Genomic DNA, 27833 nt, shown 5'->3' on the forward strand with positions numbered 1-27833 from the left:
ATTTGGGTAGAATTCTAACGGTCCTAAGATATAAAGTTAGAGTTAGAAATCATTAATACAATACAGTAATTGTTCTACAGACCTACATAATGCCAGTGAAATAAAAATCATTAGGACTGTACTTCATCAGATGTTTACTCAGAATTTGAAAGTAAATTTTATCTGGCTAGTGGGAAAATTGATGGAATTTTTGTTGAAAAAATTGAAATCAACACTTTGATGGCAATGATATTGTCACTTTTCTGGCTTGGGTTGGGTGGGGCTGTTTATTCCCATCCAGTTCCACGCTACAGTCCAGAACTTAGGTTTGCAGTTGTGAGACCAGCCTGCAAACAGCTAAGATTCAGTGAACATACCTTCATGCTTCCAGATTTATCGAGAACCAAGCACACAATTCTTTGCCCAATCTGCAGCAATGAGAAGGTGGGCTTGGGAGGCTGTGTTGTCATAGGAGTGGTTTTCTTAAAGTCCTCAGAATCACGAATCACTTCCCATGTGCTTCGGAGATTGCATTTTTGGTTTTGCTGATTTGGGGCTTCTTTATTGTGGTTTTTTTCTGTACAAAATTCCACCACCTGAAAATTTCAAGAAAAAGACATAAATATAAGCCAGTTACTTGATAAAAATCTTAACTAACTTGCTTAAAATACTGTATATGGCTTTTTAGAAATCCACATTTGAATTAAATTCGTAAATTAAAAAACATAATTTTGGCCTCTTCTTGAAAGTTTCTGAATAAGTTTGGAAATGTCAGAAAAAGCAAGGATGGCTCAGGTTATCCATAGACCTGGCATTTAAATTTATACCACATGGGTATTTATAAGCTCTTGCAAGCTATTTATCTCTATTTCAAAAACTGAAACAACTTTATGCAAGAAGCTGGAAGAGTGGCTTCCTACCATTTAAGTTTGTAAAAATTTGATCAGGTATATATTTAGCAAAGTTCATTTTAGAGAGTTTGTCATTTAAAAAATATTATGATGTACTTTTAAATTCGCAGAGTCTTCTGCCCCCATGCCTGGCTGTTTTCACTGGGGTCCCTCAGAGGAGGTGGGTTGAGTTTCCCTCCCCACCCTGAGCAAAGTCCTGGCAGACGAAGACCTCTAGAACCTAGCCACAGCCATGCTGAAGGCCACTCTCCACAAGCTCAAATGAGCCCCACGCATAAAGGAACCAGCAGAGAAATCCAGGTGTGTGGGACCTGGAACTGAGATCTCCAAGCCTGCTTAGATCAGGACTGGGCCTCCTCCACCCAGATCCCCCATTTTCCAGTATCTAGGCAGTCACACTCACAAACTTCTCTGTCTGCTATGTAATACCATCAACGGCCAAGATCCAGAGACTATAAAACAAATTGAGCTCCCATTTGACCCAGCAATACCACTCCTGGGAATATACCCCAGAAAGGCAAAAAAGTATAGTCGATGTGACATTTGCAATTGTTTGTTCATTGCAGCACTGTTTACAATAGCTAGAATATGGAAAAAAACTGAGTGGACGAGAATAGATGACTAGTTAAAGAAACTTTGGTACATCTACACAATTGAGTACTATGTAGCTGTTAGAAAAAATGAAGTCATGAAATTTACATACAAGTGGTACTACATGGGAAGTATCATGCTAAGCGAAATGAGTCAGAAAGAGAGGGATAGACATAGAAAGATTGCATTCATCTGGGTAACATAAAATAACAAAATAGGAGACTAACACCCAAGAACAGCTGTGATAAATATCAGGAGTTTCACTCCGTGGCTTTGAAGTCAGCCGCGTACTCTAGGGGTAAAGGCAGCTCAGATAGAGAAGGGAGCACCAAATAAAGGGTGCTGGGAAGATCCACCCAGGATGGGAGATGCATGCTGAAAGTGGATTATAGACCAAACATGATTGCCGCCCAATACCTCTTCTGCAAACCACAGCACCCGAAAGGAGACAGAGAACAAAAGGGAATGCCCTGCCACAGAGGCAGGGTGGAATGGGGTATGGGAGGTGGGAGGGATACTGGGATTTGTGGGGGTGGAGAATGGGCAGTGTTGGTGGGATGGGTACTTGATCATTGTATAACTGAAATCCAAGCACAAAAACTTGTAAGTCTACAACAGTACCTCTTGGTGTTTCACTAATAAAAATAAATAAATAAAAATAAATAAATAAATAAATAAATAAATCAAAGCTCCTGGAAGCGAGTGGCCGCATTTGCAGCTGTGTGACATCTTTGAGTCTAGTTCTCCCTCTCAGAGAACCTGGAAAGCTACTGAGAGTATCCTGCCCACACAGCAGAGCCTAGCAAGCTCCCCGTGTCATATTTGATATGCCAAAAACAGTAACAATAATGGGTCTCATTCCCTTGACCCTGAAAGTGTCTCCAATGTGGCACCGTTGGGAAGGACATGTAAGGAAAAGCTGCTAAAATCTCAGGGCTAGGACGAATGGAGATGTTACTGGCATGTGCTTGAGCAAATGATGAACAACAGAATGATAGTGATACTTTTAAATTATTTGAAACTGCTAAACAATGTCCAAACTCCCTAACGGTGCCAGTACTAATGCTATTTAAAAGATAAAAGATATACAATCTCAATGAATAAATAAAAGCATAAGCAGGCCAAAAAGAACTCTGAAAATTAAGCTAAAGTGACTATGCTTTTATTAATCTAGTAATAACCTGAGAAAATTTCCTCACAGCGGGTAGGGCGTTTGCCTTACAAGCGGCCAACATGGCCGACCCGAGTTCGATTCCTCCGCCCCTCTCGGAGAGCCCGGCAAGCTACCGAGAGTATTCGATATGCCAGACACAGTAACAACAAAGTCTCCAATAGAGACGTTACTGGGCCCGCTCGAGCAACTTTAAGGATATTTAAAGTAATTCTAAGTTCTTAGGGTTCTAACTACCTGCAGGTACCAAAATCTTAGAATTATCACTAAAAATAAGCTAAAAATTATTACCAAGCTAAAAATCATGCAGAGAATAGATCATAAAATACAAGAATGAAACTTAAAAAGGACTAAGAGAAAGATCTGACTTTATCCTGATTTTGTACTTCCATACAGCTCTATCCCATAAAAAATCAACTTCTCACTGATAATTTCCTATAATGTGGTCCTCTCATAGTATTGGGGATAAATGCTTCACTACGTACATGTCAACACACATCCAAATAAACATAAGCAACCGGTGTTGGCACGGATGTGGGGAGAAAGGGGCTCTCCTTCACTGCTGGTGGGAATGCTGACTGGTTCAGCCCTTTTGGAGAAAACAGTATGGATGCTTCTCAAAAAATTATAAACTGAGCTCCCATTTGACCCAGAAATACTACTTCTGAGAATACATCCTGGAGATGCAAAAAAGTATAGTAGAAATGACATCTGCACTTGTATGTTCATTGCAGCACTGTTTACAATACCCAGAATCTGGAAAAAACCTGAGTGCCCAAGAACAGATGAAGTTAAAGAAACTTTGATACAACTACACAATGGAACACTATGAAGCTGTTAGAAAAGATGAAGTCATGAAATTTGCATGTAAGTGGATCAACATGGGAAGTATCATATTAAGTGAAATGAGTCCGAAAGAGAGGGACAGATACAGAAAGATTGCACTCTTTTGTGGAATATAAAGTAACAGAATGGGAGACTAACACCCAAGGATAGTAGAGACAAGTACCAGGAGGTTTCCTCCATGGCTTGGAAGTTGGCCTCACATGTTGGGGGAAAAGACAGCTCAGATAGAGAAGGGAATACCAAGTAAAGGGTGTTCAGAGGGTCTGCTCGGGATGGGAGATGCATGCCGAAAGTAGACTATAGACAGAACATGATGGCCATTCAACACTTGCATTGCAGACCACAACACCCTAAAGGAGAGAGGGAGTGAAAGGGAATGTGCCTGTCACAGAGACTGAGGGGGGAAGAGCCAGGGGGATGGATAGGAAGATGGGAAGGATACTGGAAACATTGGTGGTGGAGAATGAGCACTAGTGGAGGGATGGGCACTTGATCATTATATGACTGAAACGTAAGCACGGAAATTTATAAGTCTGTGTCTCTATTCCATGGTGATCCATTAAAATATATATACATGGTAAAAAAAAATAAGTACTTGTCAAGAAAGGAGAAAGAAACAGGGCACTTACAGACATCAGGCTTTGTAAATACATTATGGAAGTCTTATCAGTCTGATCGGCGTGGGGAAGGAAATGGCATTCCTTAGTATATAATCCCGTGACTCTGTCGGGTCTGCATGGTCTGTCAAAACAGCTTCCTCCTGAACATTTTTTTTCTTTATTTTCACCAGTAATAGTTGATGGACATCTGAAAATATAGTCTGGTTAGCTGTTTAGGTGATGTAACTGTTTCAAAGTGTTAGAATTAGAAGACAATATGTCTCAAAATTTCTTTTCATATGTAATCCAAGAAAAAAAGTCTCTTAAATAGGAAAAATAGTCATTAGATTTAATAGACAGCAAAGCCTGGCAAGCTACCCGTGATGTATTCGATATGTCAAACACAGTAACAAGTCTCAAAATGAAGACTTTACTGGACCTGCTTGAGCAAATCGATGAACAACGGGAGGACAGTGACATTGACAGTGACAGACTTAATAGAATCATTTCAGTTTGCCAGAAAGTGCCAAAGACACTCGCAAATGCTGGTGTGATAATTAAGATCAAGGTCCCAAAAGACCACCCATCTAGTTCCCTCAGTCCCACATTAGGAATCAAGTCTCATTTCTCACAAAAAGCTGAGTGGTACTTTCTACCCATTTATATCAAAGAGTATTTTCTTCTTGAATTTTCAGAGTTACTTGAGATTTTACTGTTTTCACTCGGGGCACCCCAGAGGGGGAAAGGCAAGAGCCCTCCCCGCCCCAAGGGACCCAGCCCCGGCAGCCGACCTTCACTACCCAACCGCCGCCGCGCTCCAGGTCGCTTTCCGGACCATCATAAGATACTTCCTACCCATTTTCCATAATTACCACACCATGTTTGATGGAGTTCAGACAGTAGGCAACAAATCATCAAGGAGAGCTGGACAAGTTACCGAGAGTATCCCACCCGCCCAGGCAGAGTCTGGCAAGCTCCCTGTCGCATATTTGATATGCCAAAACCAGTAACTATAACAGGTCTTATTCCCCTGACCCTGAAAGAGCCTCCAATCATTAGGAAAGAAAAGTAAGGAGGGGCTGCTAAAATCTCAGGGCTGGGAGGAATAGAGACGTTACTGACACCTGCTCAAGTAAATCGAATAAACAGGATGACAGTGACAGCTAAATGCTTACAAATTTCAGTGTCTTTTTTTAGTGCAAGGACAGGGTTAGGACATACCTGGCACTGTTCAGGGCTTATTTCTGGCTCTGTGATCATATGTCACTTCTGGTGGTGCTCAGAGGAGCACCATGTCATTTATTCTTCATGTAATTCTTCTCCAGACTCTGATTTTATGTTTTACCATTAATGGGTTTATTCCATTAGGAAAGGGTTTGTTATTTTTTTCCCAAAGAGTTGGGGGAAAATTGCCCAGATATTTTTTTAATTTCAAGCATTTTAGAGACTTTTATTTAATTATAAAAATGAAATTATTACATAATTAATATAGCATTGTAGTATATTTAAAATTCAATGAATAAAATACCCATTATTGTTATTATTTTATAAAGGAAAGTTCTTAGTTGTTATCTACTAAATGAACTTCAGGACTTGTTTATAAGTCAAAAGTCAACATACTGTTATTAAGTTAGCGTTTCATAAAAATTGTATATTTAGGTTAAGTTTACATATCATACTAATTGAAAATCTCCCAATTTATCTGAATTATCATTAGGGTACTTTAAAGGAATTTTATAGTTTTAATCAAATATGATTTCCCATAAAATAGAATTTGTCATTCTATTTTATAACTGCTTTCTGTCTTGAATGGATCATTTTTTCCATTTTTTTGACCAGGTATTTTTAACATATGTAAAGACAATTTGAATCTGGTTACCTATAGCCTTCCTTCCCTTGTCAATTTTAATTTCTATTTATTCCAATGGACTTTGTAAGAACATACACCATTTGTATAAAGCAGTTTTCTTCTCTTATTTTCTAGTAGTCTTCTCCTTTCTTTCTTTCTTTTTTTACTTTTTTTTGTTTTGGGACTCCACCCAGCAGTGCTCAGGGGTTATACCTGGCAGTGCTATGGGACCACAGAGAATGACAGGAATCAAATCTGGCTCAACTCATGCAAGGCAAGTGCCTAACCCTCTTTACTATCTCTCTGACCCTTTCTTAAGCTCCCCAATGGCTTGTTGCAGAGGCTACAACTTTCTAAATAAGATTCAGTAACTGCTAATGTATCCCTCTTTTGCTTATTCCCAAGAATGCCTCTAGTGCTTCACTATTAAATATTATATAGGCTGTTGACACTTTCACTGGATGCGATTTAAGAGGCCAATCTAACATGATCACATTAGGGAAGTGACCCTGGTATATGATCTGTGTTGAACAGAGGAAACAAATAAACCAAGGGAATCGGGGACTTTTGTGTGGCTATGAGGTAATTGGTATCTATTTAACCCTAAAGTGAGGTAACAGTGAGAAAAACATAATGACAGTTGGCCAAGCTCAAAGAGCTTGATTTTAACAAATAGTAGAGGAAATGGAAAACAGTGATTCTCCCATGAGAGAAATCAAACTAAGGCTGGACTATGTAGCCAGAACAGTTCCCCTCGAAAACAATTGTACCAATAGAGACAAAACCAAAACTGAGTTTATCTCTTTAAAGAGCAATGAGTCATGCAGAACTGTAAGAATTCAAAGTAGAGAGATGTGCTGTATCAAATTTCTTTTCTAGAAGTTGTATTTTAAACTCAAATGTACGTGCGCAAAATTATCAAATTCCTTATGATTGCATTTCACAAGTTCAAATTCTTATTTTGAATCTATTGAAATAGTCATTTATTTTTCTTCTTAATAGAGGATCCTAGTTATTTACTATCTGCATTTTCAGATTTCTGGAAGAAGCCTTCACCTTAGTATGTCTGTTATTCCCTTAATTCTGCCAAATAAAATTTTCTCTAATAAAATCTTTTTTTAAAAGTTGTTATCGATAACAAATATACCTCTTTTTCATGTTATTTGTTCAAATTTGAATATATAGTACCCTAAACTCAATAGGAAAGTTCTTTATATTTTATGTTTGTATGAAAGCAGTTTATATTCACTGAAATTGTGGTTTGCAAGAATTTTCTCACAAAATAATAGTGGCCAAGAGGAGTTTCTAAAGCTTAGTTTGCTTTCTACTCACACCATTTAAGGTTTACTTGAAATTGGGAGAGGTTACTATTTTATTTTAATATTCAGACTGTGTTTGTGAAAAATTCCACATTCCCTCCCAGGTACACTTGCACCAAAAAAGTTCATGAAGATGTGATTCCACCTTTAAGGCATCAGAAAATTCCACTTGTTTTATGTCACTTAACGTAATACTGGATTTGAACATCATAAGATATATTTCTTATGATTGTCCTTACTGAAAAGAGGCAAATGATTTATAGTAGTAGTTGAAGCACTTATGAAGTAAACAAAGTTCGTTTTTTCAGGGGTGTGAAAAAAATCACTAAGGAAGAATTAGCAAGTAAGACAGAAGTCTGCTGATTTTAAGTTAATCAAGATTAAATAATTGCAACTTAAAATAGCTTGGGAAGAGTTAAATCAAAATTTACATACGTTACAGGTTTGATTTTTCCTTTAGATAAGTAGAATCTCTGGTTATCATTGTACTCATTAAATACTCCCCATCGTAGATGAGCCCATTCATGGACAAATGCTCTTCCTGTGAGAAAATATTTTAAAACACTTGATTACATGAGAATAAGAAAATTTCTCTCTCACACTGGGAGAAAATAATTCTTTTGAATGTTATTATAGTTTTTAATGAGTTTGTTTTGTTCAGTGCATGCTGTGATAATTGTTAAATTAAATATTTGCTTTCAGTAGTAAGAAAGAATCTAATAGGACAACTGCAAATTTTTGAAAAAATATAGCCACTCTGACTCATCAAATGTGAATGAGGCACTTAGTAAGTGCCAGGCCGTTGTTTATATGGGATGAAAGAGCTACCCTGCCCTTCCACAGTTCATAGCCTGAGGATGACATACATAAACAGGTATCTAAGATTCCTGGCAAACCAAGTGTAATGTTAGTCCACGCCGTTTGCTGTTAGAGTCAGAGCTTAGCAGGTCCTGCCAACCAGTAACTCAGACCTTCTTTATTACTCATAGCTGGGCCAAGTTCAGAGTCTTCCTACTCCACCTCTACCTTTTTACTTTGGCCCTGTTCTCATAGCGGGTAGGGCGTTCGCCTTACAAGCGGCCAACATGGCCGACCCGAGTTCGATTCCTCCTCCCCTCTCGGAGAGCCCAGCAAGCTACCGAGAGTATTCGATATGCCAGACACAGTAACAACAAAGTCTCCAATGGAGACGTTACTGGGCCCGCTCGAGCAAATCGACGATCAACGGGAGGGCCTTTACCTCATGTTTACAGTTCTCATATTTTCACTTAGTATGGAATTGTTGCACTGCTCAACTTGCCTCCATGTCTTCAGCGGTTTCTCTTTGGTACCCAAGATTAAGTCCAAGTTCTCAACACGGAATTCCAAGCTCCTCTGCATCCTTAATTCTGGCCATTCTCCATCTACTTTCAAAACTCTCAAATCACTACAAATTTCTGAACTCCTTTACTTTCTGGAGACTCTTGCTCATCTCTGGTATTTTTTTTCACATAGATTTCTTCATCTTGGAATAGTCCTATCTCTTTCAAAGTCAAGCTTATAACTGCTGAAAGTCATTCTTTGACATCTCCAAATTGATCCAAGTATAACTTTGTATTTTTCATTATTTTTCATTATGATACTTGTCATGCTATATTGTCAGCACTGATAACTTACAGGTCACCTACATTAGATGATTGTTCCTTGTCATGTCTTGATACTAAGTGTCTAGAAACTTAATAGGTTCTCAGTGAGTATTTGTTAAATTTAATGTAGGCAGAACTCTCCATGACATTGAAGCTAAAATCATCTTTAGGGATGAAACAGCACTGACCATTAAAGTGGAAGCAAACATAAACAAATGGGACTACATCAAACTAAGAAGCTTCTGCACTTCAAAAGAAACAGTGACCAAAATACAGAAAGAGCCTACAGAATGGGAAAGAATATTTACCCAATACCTATCAGATAAGGGATTAATGTCCATGATATACAAGACACTAGTAGAATTGTACCAAAAAAAAAATCTCCAAACCCATCAAAAAATGTGGATAAGAAATGAAAAGAAGTTTCCTCAAAAAAGAAATACAAATGGCGAAAAGACACATGAAAAAATGCTCTACATCACTAGCTATCAGGGAGATGCAAATCAAAACAACAATGAGAGACTGGCACACATTCAAAAGAACAAAAGCAATCAGTGCTGGCGTGGATGTGGGGGAAAAGGGACACTATTTCACTGTTTGTGGGAATGCCCACTAGTCCAGCCTTTCTGGAAAACAATATGCACAGTTCTTCAAAAACTAGAAATTGAGCTTCCTTATGACCCCACAATAACACATCTGGGAATATATCCCGAGGATGCAAAAAAACATAGTAGAAATGACATCTGTACCTATATGTTCATTGCAGCACTGTTCACAATAGCCCAAATCTGGAAAAAACCCAAGTGCCCAAGAACAGATGACTGGTTAAAGAAACATTGGTACATCTACACAATGGAATACTATGCAGCTGTCAGGAGAGATGAAGTCATGAACTTTGCTTATAAATGGACAGACATGGAGAGTATCATGCTAAGTGAAATGAGTCAGAAAGAGAGGGACAGACATAGAAGGACTGCACTCATTTGTGGAGTATAAAACAACATAACATGAGACTGATACCTAAGGATAGTAGATACATGGGACAGGTAGATTGCTCCATAACTGGAAGCCTGCCTCATGAGCAAAGGGGAGAAAGCAACTGGAATAGAAAAGGGATCACTAAGAAAATGATGGCTGGAGGAATCGGTCGGGATGGGAGATGTGTGCAGAAAGTAGATAAAGGACCAAGCATGATGACCTTTTAGGGTCTGTATTGCAAACCATAATGCCCAAAAGTAGAGAGAGATTTTGGGGAATTATGTTTGCCATGGAGGCAGGGAGAGAGTGGGAAAGGGGAGGAGCATACCGGGGATATTGCTGGTGTGGAATGTGCACTGGTGGAGGGATGGGTGTTTTATCATTTTGTGCTTGTTACCCAAACATGAAAGCTTGTAACTATCTCACGGTGATTCAATACAATTAATTTTAAAAAATGGATGAATTGTATTGATTTATGCACAGCTAAGAATTTTTGAAATGTATTTGAGGAGGTAGGGTGAATTTGTATCATTAGGTAAAGGGGTATATGCTACAGAAGCCCGACTGATTATTTCATATGAAGAATTTCAACTTTTGTGTAGGTGCTGAGGTAAGGAAGGAGTATAAGGGAGCCGGCTTGGAGTTACAGTATAGAACGGGGAGATTATAAAGGTATTACATATGTAATGACAGTAATGGCTGGGGAAATCAGAGGAGTGGGAAGGGGCATTGTAGAAAGTCCATTCAGTATTACTTATTGAGTCATCTACTGGAAATTATTTGTTTGTTAGAGGTGGGATGGAGGACTGTGAAAGAACAGCGAAGTACGTTTCTTTGACATCCCCTTTTTGATAACCTCTAAACATGTTCTAGTGTTTTGGGAGGGGAATGTGGGGGCACCAGGTTTGCTTTGTCTGTTAGTTTTCTTGCCTTGTTTATTTAAATGGAGAAAATCAGTCGGCTTCTAATCTTCTCAAGACAGTTAAAGAAACCTAATACTAATTATTAATTAACCAAAGTCAAAAACACTAATAACATTTGACTGCTCTTGGAAAGTATATATAACATACACTCCATTGTTTATTTTCATCTTTTCTCTAAAGGTTATTAAAGTATCTCATGTTAGAATGATAAATGATTAGGGAGAGATTAAAACCTCAGTGGCAGAGAACTTATTTCGCAAATATGAGGCCCTGAGTTCAATTCCTGGCACCACACACACACACACACACACACACACACACACACACACTCGCACAATAAAGAGCTTTGGACTTTAATCACAGGACTTTAAGAACTGAATTGTAAGAATAGTTGGTCAAGTACCCAAAGTATGGTCCTTGGTAAGGCAATATCAATACTAAAGGAGAGCTCATTAGAAATGGAGATTTACCTAGTCCCAACTGCCAGTCTCAAAGCTCATTTTAATGATCTGTTCATATTTAAATCAAATCATTGTGTCTCTGCCACCTGGTGACTAATATCTGAACTGCAGGCATGATATTTAATGTGTTTATTTAGGTTCCATAGAAACCAAATATTTCATATTAAACTTATTTTACAATGGCCAGATATGATGTTATATAAAAAAACATTCCTAAAACTAAAATACTATATTGACCACAATATAAGAATAGGAATAAATTTTGTTTTGAACTGAGCAATACACCTTTTTTTTTTTCCTTTTTGGGTCACACCTGGCGATGCACAGGGATTACTCCTGGCTCTGCACTCAGGAGTTACTCCTGGCATTGCTCAGGGAACCATATGGGATGCTGAAATCGAACCTGGGTTGGCCACGTGCAAGGCAAACGCCCTACCCGCTGTGCTATCTCTCCAGCCCCAATAAACCTTATTTTAAGGTACAAAATAGGCTATGATAATCTGAATTATATTTGCTTTCTCTGAAAACTAATGCTATTGTTCCACTTTATAAGAAAATTATTAAAATACTAACACAGAATAGTATTTCATATCTACCCCTACCTTGTGGTCCATGTTCAGTCAACTTTTTCCCCGCTATAAAGTCAGGGGTGAAATAAATTCGCTCGCCCTTTTCTCCACAGTTCCCCATCTGCTCGGTGTAGGGCTCATCATTACCTGGAGTGTTAGGTTCAGTAACAAGAACGTCAGCCTGAAATATGAAAATAGTTCTCATTATAATATTCAAGCAAATGAACTACACTTACATATACTTGAGCTTCCTAAAACAATTTTATTTGATTTTATAATACTTGGGTAAAAATACAAATCACAGAAGAAAATTGAATTTGAAGAATCAACTTGATATTCTCACATTTTTGTAGGTCTCGAGTTTGGGTCTCTTATACTCAGGCTTTGTCTTCCATTTTTCAGGAATCAAAATGGCAACATTTTTGAAATAAAACCTTTTTTCTGTAGCTTCAAACAGATATGGAGAGGCCTCATTCACCATATCCTAAGAAAAATAAAACATTATCACAAGAACAATTATGACACGATAACCATTCACTCATATTTATTTATTTTTAATATCTGTATTTTACACATTTCAATGATTTCTGATTCTACCAATAACTTAGAGGTTATGAATATTATGGAAGTATTTATTTTGAGGATAGTACTACGTGTTAAGTATAAGGAAGTGGCATAATTAGTTCCTCATTTTTCTGAAACCAAAGAGCATAGGATTCTTTCTCTGAAGTAGGGTTCAACTACAAGTGCCTCTGCAGATTCCCTGAAATGTATCAGGAAAGATACTATTAGAGGTTATGGCAAGATTTTATTATAGAAAGAGTCATTGGAAGTTAAGACTGAAAATCACTTAGAGTAATAAAAGTAGTATGAATAGAGGAAGAAGAGGACCAACAACTGAATCTGGATGGGATCCCAGCATATACAGGTGGAAAGAGGATTACTTGGAAAAGGAGAATAACACTGCACTGACTAATGCAGGGAAGAAAAATTAGAAGGTACGGTGGCATTAGAATGTTTCAGGAAAGCAGGAGTGATAATTAGTGCCAAATGCTACTGAATAGTCAAGAAAGATGAGGACTAAAAACTGAACACTGAGCTAACAGCATGGGTTAGCCCTTTTAGTGACATGGAAACAACTTCAAGAGAGTGATGAATTCAGAAGATTGGCAGATGAGAAGCAGAGACAATGAAAACGTTCAAGTCAAGAAAGTTTTCTAAAATTAAAGAGGATTGGGGAGAGAAAGCAAGAATTTTTGTCTTTATGAAAGAGGACTTTAGGACATGGAATTTTTTTGTGTGCTTTTAATAGGTATTATTACAAGAATAAGCTAATGGTGGGGCGTGGGGTGGGGTGTGGGGAAATGCCCTGGTAAAGCAAGGGAAACCAGGATCATTGCAAGAGGAAAGGCTTTGCTGGAGCAAATCAGAGGAACCGGAAACAAGGCTTCCGTTTCTGGTGGGTTTAGCCTTGGGAGCAAAAACTGCTTTTTCTTACCTGCGGGAGCAATATTCCCAAAATAACCCAGGATGAATCCTGCTCTGCTACTTCCTCTCAAATTAAATATGAGAGATTTAGCTCATCTGGGTACCAGTTTACTTTCTTTCACTGAGTGATAACAAGGACTGTCTTGCGATTTTCAAAAATTACCATAATGATTTGTATTTCATTCTTTTTTTTAAAAAAAGTAAGATTTTAAGAAAAAAACTGAACTCAGTGAAAACTGTGGTGGCAAAGGAGAGAGAGAACACAGGGGATTGCCCTGCCACAGAGACGGGGGGATGGGGGGATGGGGGTGGGAGGGATATTATCCATGGTGGTGGAAAATGGGCACTGGTGGAGGGATGGGTATCTGATCATTGTATAATTGAAACCAAAGCACAAAAAATTGTAAATCTACAACTTTAAAAAAAATAAAATAAAATAAAGGGGAAAAAAAAAAAAAAAAAAAGAAAACTGTGGTGGCTCCCAGAGGAAAGGTGAGATGGGAGTATTTCAGTGGCACTGGAACTTTGGTGGTGGCTATGGTGAGTCCTGTAGCAAATATAGAGGTGTTAGGCTATGCCTCTCAAATCTATAGTGTTGTAAACCAATGAGGAATCAATGAAAAATAAAATTCAGAAGTGTAAGTAGACAAAAGCATATCTAACAATTTGTAGGAAAATTTAACTATATTATTCATAAAACACTATCAAAAAGTTGAAAAATAGATATAAATGTACATATTATTGTATTCTAATTTGACTTCTGACTTTCGAATGTCTCCCAGGAAGAATAAACAGTATGAAGCATTCTGATCTTCTGTGTTTTAATAGAAACATTAATAGGGGATCTTTGCTTTGGTGTTATTCCAGATTTTGAGAAGATGATCTATTGGAAAATAGACAAACATTTTAGATTTAGACAAGGTCAGGGATGATCATTTGTAGATGTGCTATCAATTTCTCAAGGACAGGGTTGGAATACTGCTCACTACTGGGTTCTGGCATCTCAATTAATGTAAATGCTTTTAATATTTTTTGGATGGATGGATAGAGGTTGGGAGAATGGAGTGGTTATGATATGTGACAAACTGAGAGTACCAGACAGGAAAACAGGAGGTGTCTGGGTTTTCAGGCAATGTGAAGACCCAAAATTATTACTCCCATTTCGTTCGTTAGAGAGAAATTTCGAGAGAAAGGAGGAGTGGGTAGATTCCTTCCAGCCTCTCAATCCTTCATTTTATGAGTTGTAGGAAGTGTAATCCTGCTACCAAGTATCTTGGATATGCCTGCTACAGTGCCATCTACCTGTCTTGTAGAGAGAGAAATGTTGTTGACTTAGCACTGTCCTCCGGTTGTTCATCGATTTGCTCTAGCAGACCCAGTAATGTCTCCACTGTGAGACTTGTTGTTACTGTGTTTGGCATATCGAATATGTCATGGGGAGCTTGCCAGGCTTTGCATGCGAGGGGCGATACTCTCGGTAGCTTGCTGGGCATTCTGAGATGGACGGAGGAATTGAACCCAGGTCAGCCGCGTGCAAGGCAATTGCCCTACCCGCTGTGCTATTGCTCCATCCTGTTGTTGACACACAGAAATAAAAGTTTAAGAGCTGACTTAGAAGTGTCAGTCGCCACGAGGACATGAGAGAGAGTCTCCCCTGAGAAAGATTACAGTGAGGGATGATCAGGAAAGGCAGTAAAACCCACAGTGCAGTCTCAACTCTATACATTTGAGACATCAAAAAGATATAATCTCACTTTTTTTTATTACTCAAAAACTATAACTTAATCCCATTGGCTTTCAGAGTGTTGCTGAGACAGAAGGAAATGTAGAAACCAACTCATCTCATACTTAACTCATTAAGAGTTGAGTACCTTAAAGTTAGTTGAATAATTTTGGTGGAAAGTAAACTTCTCAGCAGAAGAAATCCCCACTGATAGTGAAGGTCAAATTACTTCTAAAAGCACTTTATCCTTAGAGATAGTATATCCATGTTCCTCATTTATCATATTTCTAAGTTCCAACTAAATCACACCATTTCCTCACCACTCTTTCCTTGTTGCTGCAAGTGGTTACTTCAGTTTTGCTGCTAACACTCTATGTTGAGAGGCATAGAAAGTCCACCCAGTACTTTTGACTATTGAGAAATTTCAAATAGTATGAATTTTCATTTCAGCTAGTATGAAATTTTCTTTCATGAGGAGCAGTAACATCCAACAGTCTTCTCACTAACAACCAACCTTCCTGTCTTCTCTCAACTGATGCATTTCTCAAAATGCAGACACTTTCTAGTGGTAAAGACTGCTTTTTTAAAAAAACTTAATTTTTCTGTTTGCTTCTCCTCAGAGCATGGAGCCATTCTGAGTGATCTGGTGGGTCCCTTGCACTATTACCTTGAGTTCACACTTAGAAACTTTACTTGAGGGGAACGAACACTTCCCTCCTATATGGACTAAAATGAGACACTGGTAACTGAGGGTTATTCACACTATATTTGGTATCTTACTATTTATGGAACTACACATTGATTTTTTTAATTTTGAGAAAAAAATTGAAATTTGAGAAGATGTGAAAAATTTGTGTTGCTTCCTCCTATGAATTCCTGCAGCTTCTCTTATATGCATGAATTGTTAAATTGAATCTTGTGATAAAGATACTTATAATTATTCTCATTTTCTACGCTAGTACATTTGCTCATTGCACAATACTGACTTTGAAAGTACAACACTCAAATTCTAGAATGGTCTTTTATATGACACTTTCATTTTATTTTCAGTTTGCTTTTGTCCACAACCAGTCTAATTCCTGCACGTTTATAACACTTAGATGAACCTGAACAATCTTTTTTCTCTAAATTTCCCTCCCCACTTCAGAAGATATAGCAAGTGGAGTGAAGCTGCTCAGCAGTCCTAGAAAGGTCCACTGTTCTTGGGACTGAAAAATAAAATCAGGAAAATCACAGACTTTTATCCTGGATTCCTATAATAAGATCACAGAGGAGAGTATTATAACTAGAACACAAGAAAACTCTGATATGAGCCAAATATGAAGCCAGGTAAAGGAAATATCAGCTGTACCACTCACAGTATCTGCCAAAAATAGATGGCTCTGCCTTGGTGCAGAATTAAGCAACTCTCAATGAAATTACCTCCAGTTTATAAATATAGACATTGTCTATAAAAATGAATAAAGTCTAAAGTTCAGAGAAGCATGAATTATATTTATCATCTCATCTCTCTCTCAAGAAACCTAATGGTAGTGCTATTGTTTCCATTATACAGTTTTGAAACCAAAACTCACTTATTAACAAAACTTTGACTTATGAATTCTTTACTTTATTACAACTTAAACTTAATATTTCTTTAAGAAGCATGAATAATCACTAATTTTGAACTTACCTGTATTTGGTGAATGAGTGTTTCATCTTCTGGCACATTAGGGTCAATGGCAATAACAATGCCTTCATAGCCATTGTTATTCAACTCAATGAGTGAATTACTTAGGACTCCTCTCAGAAAACAAAGGACCAAAATAAAAACTGAACTCTTAAGCAGTTCCATTACTGCACACCTCCCTTTGACTTTGTTCTCTGGAAAATACCAGTTTTGACGGCCCCCTTTTTACCTCTATATAAATGAATGCAGAATATACATTTTCTTGTTATCATATATGGTTTATTTGACCACACATGATAACAAAATGACCTAAAATTATTATTGCTCTTGTCTGCAATATGAAGAATGACTATGACCTATTCTAAGTTTCTGTGTATCTTCAAGTATTTCACGTTGAAAGGGTCATTAAACTGTTTTCACCTGTGCCAGATGCTGGGATTGAGGGTGGGGAGACCACATCCGGTTCCCTGCAAGAATTCACAGGTGACAAGCAGCTTGGTCATTTGAAAGACTTGTTTACTTCTTATAAATGTTTGCTGATCCAAGAGAACCAACCCACCCACTGCCACCCTCCAGTAGTTCCTATACAGTGGAGGCCTGGCTGTTTTGTGTATTCAATAAGGATTTGTTAAGTGTAAACCAAATATTGAGTTATCCTTTATGTTGATCTTTATTTTTATCTTCTTCAGTATAACCATAACACCTTTAAATATTTCCTAATGGACAGAGAGACATATAATATAATCAGTAGAACTCAAATGAACAACATGAAATTATTTTACTGAAACTGTCTCTCAGAATATGAATTATGAACTTTCTTCAACTGCATAGATTCTTTTAAGTTTTTCAGACCTCAAATGAAGCTCAAAATGGTCTACCACTTTTTTTGTTCAAAATATTTAAAATATATCTTCATATATGACATTTTTCAATGTCTTTCTGGTAGCAAGCATCAACTTTATCTTGTTCATCAAATGTCTTTGATACTAGCTCATAAAAATTAAATTGTACTTACTCATAATGTTTAACACTAATTACTTAGTTATATAACCTTTCAGCAATCAAAACTGAAACATTTAAAATAAGGCAGAGCTGTATCCAATAATAAATTATAGTACAGATGATCCCAATATGCATTGAAATAAGAATATTAAAATGTATTGACTATCTGTATACATTTATTATACATGCAAAATAAAAATTTGCATTCTACAATAAACCATACAACCAAGTATATAGAGAGAAAGTTCATGCCTTTGGATATACCAGTATCTAAAGTAGTACCTCTGGCCTACAGAGGGTGGGTGGTGATAGAGGTAAAAGTGAAGTTAACTGGTAATAAAAAAAATAAAGAGGTGGAAAAAAAATGAACAAAGATCTGTTAGACCTATGGGACTGAGGCTGAATAAAATGAGTCCAGTACAATTCATTCTTTGAACTGCATAGATCTACTCATGTTCATTTGGTCCAATATTAAATATAGCGTCCACTGCATTTTTTGTGACTATAAGCTGTCTCATTTTTGCCTGAGATAAGGTACAAGTCTAATTGTGGGAACCAAGAGCCCTCTCATAGACCCTGGCCATGGTTCCCATGTTAGGAACTGCTTGGGACAGACATTGGTGACAGTCTCCCAGGACTTCCTGATCTCAGCGGATACCTGATCTATAGCCACATAACATCAGGCTGACAGTTATCTTATCTGGCCTTATCTATAGTAACCTCCAGGATGCATCTACTGCCCTAAGACCCTTTGATATACAAATGTAAAGCTCAGGATGCATCTACTGCCAAAGACCCTTTGATATACAAATGTAAAGCTCAGTAAGCACCTACTGCCATAAGACCCTTTGATGTACAAATGTTTACCTTGAATGTTAGGTAAAGCTCTTGTTGCTGACCTTACCATGTATGGTTATATTGCTTCTGCTCTGACTGGGCTGCCCTGGACCCTATATAAATAGCCTGTATCCCTCAATAAAGTCTGTCCCTTTTTCTCTCTGTTTCTAAACTGTACTCTGTCTCTTGTGTCTTGTGTTCATTCGGTCGGTCCTTCCCTGCACCTACAGATCCTACGGCCATCTCCGCTTGCCCGGAGAGTGGTCTGGAGACCCCTTCCCCTGCATCTAATCATTCAAAGCAGAGGCCAACTGCAATCCTCTCAAATATTTGAAAGAAATTGCAGTGTCTGCTGCTATGGCTTATCTCAAAAAATGATCGCTATGTATTATCTCTCATCACCAGTTCCCCTCACTTCTACTGGACACTTTGACTGATCTTGGTTTGCTTGTTGATGAATTCAAGCCCCTCTCTGGAGATATCTGAGCTCTTACGACCCAGGTTCACTTGTATCCGCTTCAGTTACCTATGACAATCAATTTAGGTGTTTTCCCAGATTTTCTTGGCCTTTACTAGGACTTTATTGCTTGTTTAATAGAAAGTCCAAAATGCTACAATGGCTACTCATCTTCTCCAGGGAGAGGATCTATTTTACTTAGAGCAAGACCTCTGCTGGACAGGCCATGGTGACAGTCTCATTCTCTAAGTGTAGCCTAAATTGATCCACAAAATGGTTGCCTTACATAAAGCATGTACCCAGTGTGGGGATCTAGCTTTATCAGAGGCAATCCAGATTGGCCAGATGATGCAAACCAGAGGGGTAGAACATTTACATGATGAGAAACAAATTTTTCCCAAAGATTTAGCATATGTTCAGCATTACAGAGATTTTTTTCTAATGAAAAAACATTGAATGATACTTAGCATTCTGACCTCTTTTACTACAAAGATTATTTTTTTCTGTTTTTAATTTTATTTTAAAAACAGGGTCTTCTCATACCTTGTTCCTTTCTATATGAAATTCAGACATGTTGCACATAGCAGCAACATTATTTTTCCATTGTGCAAATACACTACAATTTATTACCAGTTGCTATTTGTAAACATTTGGATAATTTTCTCGGGGGGTTATTATAATATGGTCATAGATTAAGAGTATTAACTTCAGTTTATTATGCGACAAAAGTGGGATTACTGGGTCACAGGGTGTACATACATGGTGGATTTTTATATGTAAAAGATAATTATAATTACATATGATTTTGTTTCTTTTTGGACCACATTCTGGTGCGGAAAAATTTGTTTCTCTTATATCTGACAAGACTTGGCGGACCACATGCACTGCTAAGGAATAAACTGGGTCAACTTCCTGCAAAGAAAGTGACATTCCTGCTGTACCATCTCTCTTACTTGGCATTTTTGTGAATCTGATTTGCATCTCTTTCTCCTTCCTTCCTTCCTTCCTTCCTTCCTTCCTTCCTTCCTTCCTTCCTTCCTTCCTTCCTTCCTCTTTCTTTCCTTCCTTTTCTTTTTTCTTCTTTCTTTTCATATGACAGACACACAGGCATGTGCTCTACCACTGAACCATATCCCTGTTCCTTAATTTGGGTTTTGAACATTTTACTAATGTTTTGGAATCTTTTCACTCAAATCTTTTTGTCTGATTTTTAATCAGGTAAATAATTTATATGACTTCTTTGTATGTTTTCTCTGTTAAGTTCTTTATCGAATATATGTATTGCAATTTTTTTATAATTTACTCTCATGAAACCCCTGTACAAACAGAGGGACTTAATTTTAATGGAGCAAAACTTGAATCTGTTCATTTACTAGTAGTGTTTCATGGGTCTTATAACTATCCCAAGTTCATGAAGATATTATGCAAAATTCTGTATTAGAAACTTTATTGCTTTCCCTTTTACATTTAGGCCTAGGATCTGTTCTAAAAAATTTTTGTTTTGTAATTAGTGTGAAGTCAAATGTAAGACTTTTAAGAATTTTTAAAATTTCCTTTCTCCCCACCCCTGCTTAAGAATAGCCATTCAACTTAGAGGAGACTACACTTTACTGAAAAATGTAGTCTGACTTCTCTTTTAAAACAGATAATGACAAATGTTCACTCTGTCTCTGTATTTTCTTTTCTGTTTTCTTGGTCTATGGGACTATTTTCATCCCAGCACTCTATCTAACTGTACAAACAGTCCATGCTTCTTTCTCCTTATTATTTTGACTATTTTTACTATTTTGGTTATTTTAATTCTTTTGTGTTTCAAGTGAGTAGAGTTTTCACATACACAAATACAAGACTGCTGAGTTTAATAGGATTGAACTATATTCGTAAATAAGTTTAGAGAAAACTGGAAAATTTGATCTTTTAATTCATGAATCATGTACATCTTTCGGATTTTGAGCTTTGCTAATTTGTCTCAGCTATTAGCTATTTTTCTCATTTTCAGGGCAGAGGTCTTGTGCATATTGAAATAGACTAACTTCTAAGCTCTTTATTTGGTTAGGATTTTTAAATGTCTTTTATATGATTATTGATAATATCATGTGATATTTTCTTTCTATTCTGGCAATGTGGTGACATATTGACTTTTTTCAATGCTAAGTAAAACTAACTATATATTCCTAGAATGACTCTTAGTGATACTGAATTCATATCCTTTCTAGTTTCTAATTTTGTTTAGTATTTTTTATTTGCATTCATGCAAGAGATTGGTATTTACTTTACCTTTCTTATAATGCCCTTTCCAAGTATTCTGTATCAAATGAATCAGAAAACATTTTCTCCTTCTCTCTTCTCTGAATTAGTTTGTTTAAAATTTTCATTATTTCTTCCTGAAATTTTCTTCTCATGATCATTTTATTCATTATAAAAGTTTTGACTTTTATTCTTTTATCCTTTAGTCCCATATATTTTCTAACTTTTGAATTATTTTCTAATATGAGCTATACAGAAATGTGTTGCTTAATTACTAGAAATTTCCGTATTTTCTAGTAAATTATTAATTTCTAGTCCAATTGTACTATAGACAGAAAACATGCTCTAAGATTTAAATCTTTGGAATTATTTATTGTGAATTTTTTTATTAATTTTATTGAATCAGAGTGAGATAGTTACAAGCTTTCATGTTTGGGTTACAATCACAAAATTATCAAACACACATCCCTCCACCAGTGCACATTCCCCACCACCAATATCCCCAGTATAACCCCCTTTCCCACCCTCCCCCTGTCTCCATGGCAGGCATGATTCCCCATAATCTCTCTCTACTTTTGGGCATTATGGTTTGTAATACAGACCCTGAGAGGTATCATGTTTGATCCTTTATCCACTTTCTGCACACCTCTCCTATCCCAACCGATTCCTCCAACCATCTTTTTCTTAGCGATCTCTTCTCTATTCCAGCTGCCTTCTCCCCTTTGCTCATCAGGCACACTTCCAGCTATGAAGCAGTCTATCTGTCCCATGTATCTACTATCCTTAGATGTCAGCCTCATGTTATGTTGTTTTATACACCACAAATGAGTACAGTCCTTCTATGTCTGTCCCTCTCTTTCTGACTCATTTCACTTAGCATGATACTCTCCATATCTATCCATTTATAAGCAAAGTTCATGACTTCATCTCTCCTGACAGCTGCATAGTATTCCATTGTGTAGATGTACTGACATTTCTTTAACCAGTTATCTGTTCTAGGGCACTTGGGTTGTTTCCACATCTAGGCTATTGTGAACAGTGCTGCAATGAACATATAGGTACAGATGTCATTTCTACTGTGCTTTTTTGCATTGTCCAGCCTTTCTGGAAAACAATATGGACAGTCCTTCAAAAACTAGAAACTGAGCTTCCATATGACCCCACAATACCACTTCTGGGAATGTATCCCGAGGATTGTGAATTTTCTAAACCTTTTGGCCCATACCTGGCAGTGCTTGGTGCTATTATTGTTTCAGTGCTCAGGAGTGATTACTGGCAGAGCTGGGAAGGTGGCAAATGCTGTAATGGGAATCAAACCAACACTGATTCGTGGGGTTGACCAGAGCTGGCCATATGTAAAGCAAGCACCTTGAAATGTGCTGATACTTGCTCTTTGATTAAGGTTCTGGTCTAATTTAATAAAGTTTCCAGCCACATTTTGAGAAAAATGTATATTATACAATATATATTGAGCCAAATTGGTTAATATGTTGCTCAAAACTCAGTCAGTTTCTTATCAACTTGTTATTTTAGTTCATAAGCACTGTAGCACTATAGCACTGTCCTCAGGTTGTTCATCTATTTGCTCGAGTGGGCACCAATAACGTCTCCATTGTGAGACTTGTTGCTATTGTTTTTTGCATAACAAATATGCCACAGGGCAGGTAAGGTGTTTGCCTTGCACATGGGCAACCTGGGTTCGATTGCTCCTTCCCTCTCAGAGAGCCCAGCAAGCTACCAAGAGTTTCCCTCCTGCATGGCAGAATTAATAAGACAAATTAAAATATTAAATTATTATTAGAAATTTGTCTTTTTTCCTTTTTCGGGTCTTTTAAGTTTTCTTTCATTTTATTTTAAAGTTATGTTACTTGGTACCCACAAATTTTATTGTCAGAGTGAAAAGTTCATCAGAATTTGAGTGTGTATCATTCAACGTAAAAATTCTGCTCATAAAAAAGTCACTTCACTAATATACAGATACATAAGATTGCATGTAAAAATGGACAAACTTCTGCAGATGCATAAGATTATATGCTGAGCCGGAGAAATTGTACAGTGGGTAAGGCGCTTGCCTTTCATGTAGCATCTCTGGCTTGATCCCCAGCATTACATATGGTCCTTTGAGTACTGACCAATGTAATCTCTGAGAACACGCTAATGTGGTTCTTCCCAAAAGATATATATATATACAGTCTGGGTTTGATGCATTTTTAAAAAACTCAAGATCATATGCACAATAATAACATAAATAAACCTACTTTATAATATCTAGTAACTAATGACCCAAATGTTCATTAATCAGGACATAAATAATAATGGAACTGAAGGAATAAGCTTATTTATTAAATATTTTATTTATAACATATTCTATATAATTCTTATGAAAATAAATGAATATATAAAATTAAATTAATAAACTAAAAGCTAACATCTTGTCTTATTCTACTGTTGATTTCTAATATTTTTTGCTCCTCCCTTTTACTTTCCTCCTTTTAATTTGTCTTTATGCATTTGTTTCCTTTTTTTCTATATTATCATTATGTAAGGTCAAGGAAACTTGGCAACAGTTCCCTGTGGATGTTTGTTATTTTATATTGGATCTTCTCTACAGAGCCAGGGAGACAGAAAGCAATTTCCCACTGTACTGATAGCTTCCTTCTTGTGCCCTGAAGACAACTGTTCTCAGAGAGTACATTTTTGATAAGAAGCCTATAGCTGAGAGGAGTAAAGAAGCATTTGGACACCATCTGTAACATTCTTTACCTAGGGAATAATCCATACTGATAAGAGTTACATATTCTAAATGAAGGATATATTTATGGAGGAAGATATCCTTTTAAGATTTGGGCACAGGTTCTAATTGCCTCCATGGATGTGAGATACAGTATATATCTGTTTCCTTGAGACAAATATAGTGTTTCCTTAATTTTCATATCTTATTTTATCTCTTTTTATGACTAATAAGTGACTTTTTACTTTCCATGATGTATACATCATAAGTAAGGTCTTCCCTCCCTCAGAAATCACCATTTATCTCATTTTCGCTCTCTGTATATTTCTCTAGATTTTATTCACAAATATAAGATTTCATAGATTTCATTAAATTTGTGAATTTCCTCTATATTTTTTACCAGTTGCATTTCTATCAGCATTATGAATTTAGTCCTTTAACATGAGCATCAGCACATCATTTTAAAAAGATTTTTTTTCAGTCTCAAAATGTTCCATTTCAATGATGTTTGAGATCTTCTAGGATTGCACCTCATAATGCTTGGGGAACCATGTTGTTCCAGGGACCAAGGTTACTTAGGTGTCTAACTGTGCCCTGATCACTATACTATTTTCAAGCTCTCAAATATGTCGATTTTATTAGGTTCTTTATTTTTTATAATTTATTGATAATATTTTATATACTTTGGTTATTACTTCTTGCATACATATGCTATAAATACTTTCTTCTACTTTCTAGTTGCCTTTTCATTTATTGGTTGTGCCCTTTGATGAGCAAAAATATTTAGTTTTGATGCAGTACAGCTTACTTTTATTAATTCTTAGTGTTTTTTCTATCCTCAGAAACCTACCTATGCTATAGCCATGAAGATATAATATATGTTCTGTCCTATACATTAAGCTATATTCATATCTCTGACTCACTATTAGTTTATATTTTTGTAAGGTAGAAGTTTTAAAAAGTTCAGAACCATTTCTCTTGTTACAATATCATTTGTTGAAAAGAATCCTTCATTACTTGGTGATATGCACATGCCTGCATGGAAAGCCTAGTGATCATTTGTGTGCAAGTCAGTTTCACACTCTACATTCTGGTAAGTGTTTACAACCTAACACATGATCTAATTTAATGACTGTAACCTAAGTATTTTCAAAGTACAATAACTTGGATGGGATTAAACCTTACATGTTTTCTCCCCAAACTGAGCAGTTGCTGAAACCTCTGTTCATCTCTTTTAACCTCCAAGCTCTTCTTTTCCACTGAGTTCTTTAGCAGTTAAAAGACCTCACATAAGAATTGAAATGATGCATATTTGGGGACTTCCCTATGTGGTTCCTTCCTTTGGGGAATTTTCTCCCTTCATTTTCGACTTCTTTAGTGATGCCTAGCTCTTACTTCTGTCTTATCAACTCAATAAAACTGTTACTTCCTGCTTTAACTCTTATTCAATATTCTGAGAAAACCAGAAATGCATTCGGGGGAATACTTGAAATATGGATCACACTTAGATTGTTTCCCTTTCAAACAGATCATTTCTCCTGGTTTTTAACCTGTTTTTTTTTTCATGCCCAGTGCTTTTAAGAAGTTGCATTTTAAGGCCAGAGAGAAAGTATAGCAGGGAGGGCATTTGCCACGTAACTAATCAACCGAGGTTCAATCTGCAGCACCACATATGTTCCCCCCAAGTATCTCCAGAAATAATCCCTGATCACAGAATCAAAAAAAAGGTCTGAACATCTCTGGATTTGCCTGGCCGCCCCGCCCAACAACAATAAAAAATGTTGCATTTTATATTTTTTCCATTTTCTTAGTAGTAAGAGTATTAGTTTAGTATAAACAATTTAGTGCACTTGAAAACGTCATGTTGGATTTTAAGTGAGTAGACTTATTTGAGAATCATTTTTTACTGGATAAAAGTCTAAAGGCAAAATAAAGTTTGGCATCCTTTTTGTTATTTATATGCAGGTACAAAATTACTCTCTTTCTCTGTCTTTTAAGGGAGGATAATAGGGAATATATAAACAATAGTCAGTTCATAAACTGCATTCAATTTAGTTCCTAAAAATTTATCTCTTGCTTCTGTCTCTTGTGGAGATTTCACCTTTCACTACCTCTAGAAGAATAAGGTAAACATTGGAAAAAACATTGTCAATTTACAGACCATAATAGCAACCAATCTGGTACTTGAAGTTAGTAGTAATATTAATAATAATAATAACAATATATAATCACAACAACAAGAATAATACCCACCTTATATCACTTTCATTTTCTAGGTTTCTTTTTCTCTCCTTATTTCTCTCCTACTCTTGTAATCCCAAAACAAACCAATAATGATGTGATTATTCATGTGCTATTTCACCAGAAAGCAATATTTAACAGTTCCTTTTTCTCCTTGGTCAACTTCTATCTACTTGTTTATTTAGGATACTTTATGATTATGTTATTATATTAATGATTTTTAGAATGCCTTAATACCTTTCCATATTTCCCACATCTTTCTTGATATCTCCTGAACCCACTTACAGCCCCAATGCTCAGTAAGTAAGTAATTGCTCATTGAAACTTCCATTGTCTTGTTCATAAAATCAGGACGATATTAAAAAAAAAACTTGAAACCCATCATATCCGTCTGAGTTTTTTACCAATCCCTTGAAATTATAATGAAGCAACTCCAGATTTAATGACAAGACAGAGTGGAGGAACTGATTGACCTGAGGACTTAAATTTTTTGTCTGTGAAGATTTTGGCACTATGGCCTCAAACAGTTATAGACCAGACCTGGAATTTAGCCTGGCCTGCAAGAAGTCAACCTAGAAAGAAAACCAAGTGGGTTCTTTCCTCAACTCTGACCAGACACTCTTATTATCTGTTTTATTCTCTTTGTCTCATACCTCCACAATTTCTTCTGGAAAAATTTTACCTGACTTTAATCTAAATTGGTCCTGGTTATAAAATTGGTCCTAGTTCCACATAGTTGTTTATATTTCTCAACAGATTTTAAAGTGATTAATAGCACTGTAGCACTGTCCTCCCATTGTCCATCGATTTGCTGGAGCGGGCACCAGTAACGTTTCCATTGTGATACTTGCCACTTTTTGGCATATCGAATACATCACGGTTAGCTTGCCAGGCTTTGCCATGTGGGTGAGATACTCTCCGTAGCTTGCCGGGCTCTCCGAGAGGGCGGAGGAATCAAACCGGGGTCGGCCCAGGTTGGCTGTGTGCAAGGCAAGCGCCATACCGCTGTGCTATATAAAGCAAATGATTCTACTTTTTAGAATAAATAAATAACTCTTAAGTTTCTTTATGGCCTGTGCTTTTTTCTATTTATTCATCTCCTACCCATTTCTCCATCAAGAAGTAATTCTTGATGGAGAAAGGTTCTTAAGGTATTTTTTTTTAAACAATAAAATAGGATCGGTTACTAATTTACAAAAGCCAGCCTATTTTCATGACATTTTATTTGGTTGAAATGCAAAAAAATTCTATGTAACCAGTGTATACTTCAAGCCTGGTGAGGGTTAACCATTTTCATTGAATAATAGAAATAGCAATAAGTTGGAAAGAAGCTTTGAGAAGAATAGTGACTTACAAAGCAATAAATTCAATAGATTTTTGTTACAAATCCAGGTGTCAAGGGATAAGGATGAGCTGTATTTTAAATTTAATTCTCATCAAGAACAAAGATTGCTTGTGAATTGGCAGCAGAATTTGATCTGTAATATACTTAACTAAATGATAATAGTAAATGACTTTATAGTAAGAGCTTTATATTCAAAGTTAAGCTTGATCTTTAATCATAGGAAAGAGACCTGTTCTGATTAGATAAGTAAAAGTGAAAAATTATTCAAAGTC

At 36.6% G+C, this 27833-nt stretch overlaps 1 protein-coding gene across 1 annotated transcript in view; it reads right to left on the reverse strand.

Annotated features, from left to right (window-relative positions):
• The window catches only part of CLCA1 (chloride channel accessory 1), a 29146-nt gene extending 12280 nt beyond the window's left edge, over positions 1 to 16866 (reverse strand). Inside the window, exons 1-6 of the mRNA XM_056122854.1 lie at positions 16705 to 16866; positions 12165 to 12305; positions 11855 to 12002; positions 7701 to 7806; positions 4128 to 4305; positions 357 to 575 (exon numbers count right to left, since the gene is read on the reverse strand). Of these exons, the coding sequence (XP_055978829.1) occupies positions 357 to 575; positions 4128 to 4305; positions 7701 to 7806; positions 11855 to 12002; positions 12165 to 12305; positions 16705 to 16866 (954 nt within the window). The remainder of the gene's footprint in view (positions 1 to 356; positions 576 to 4127; positions 4306 to 7700; positions 7807 to 11854; positions 12003 to 12164; positions 12306 to 16704) is intronic.
• Positions 16867 to 27833: the final 10967 nt, after the last annotated feature.

The sequence above is a fragment of the Sorex fumeus genome, unplaced genomic scaffold (assembly GCF_029834395.1).
Source record: "Sorex fumeus unplaced genomic scaffold, SorFum_2.1 ptg000047l, whole genome shotgun sequence".
Taxonomy (NCBI): Eukaryota; Metazoa; Chordata; class Mammalia; order Eulipotyphla; family Soricidae; genus Sorex; species Sorex fumeus.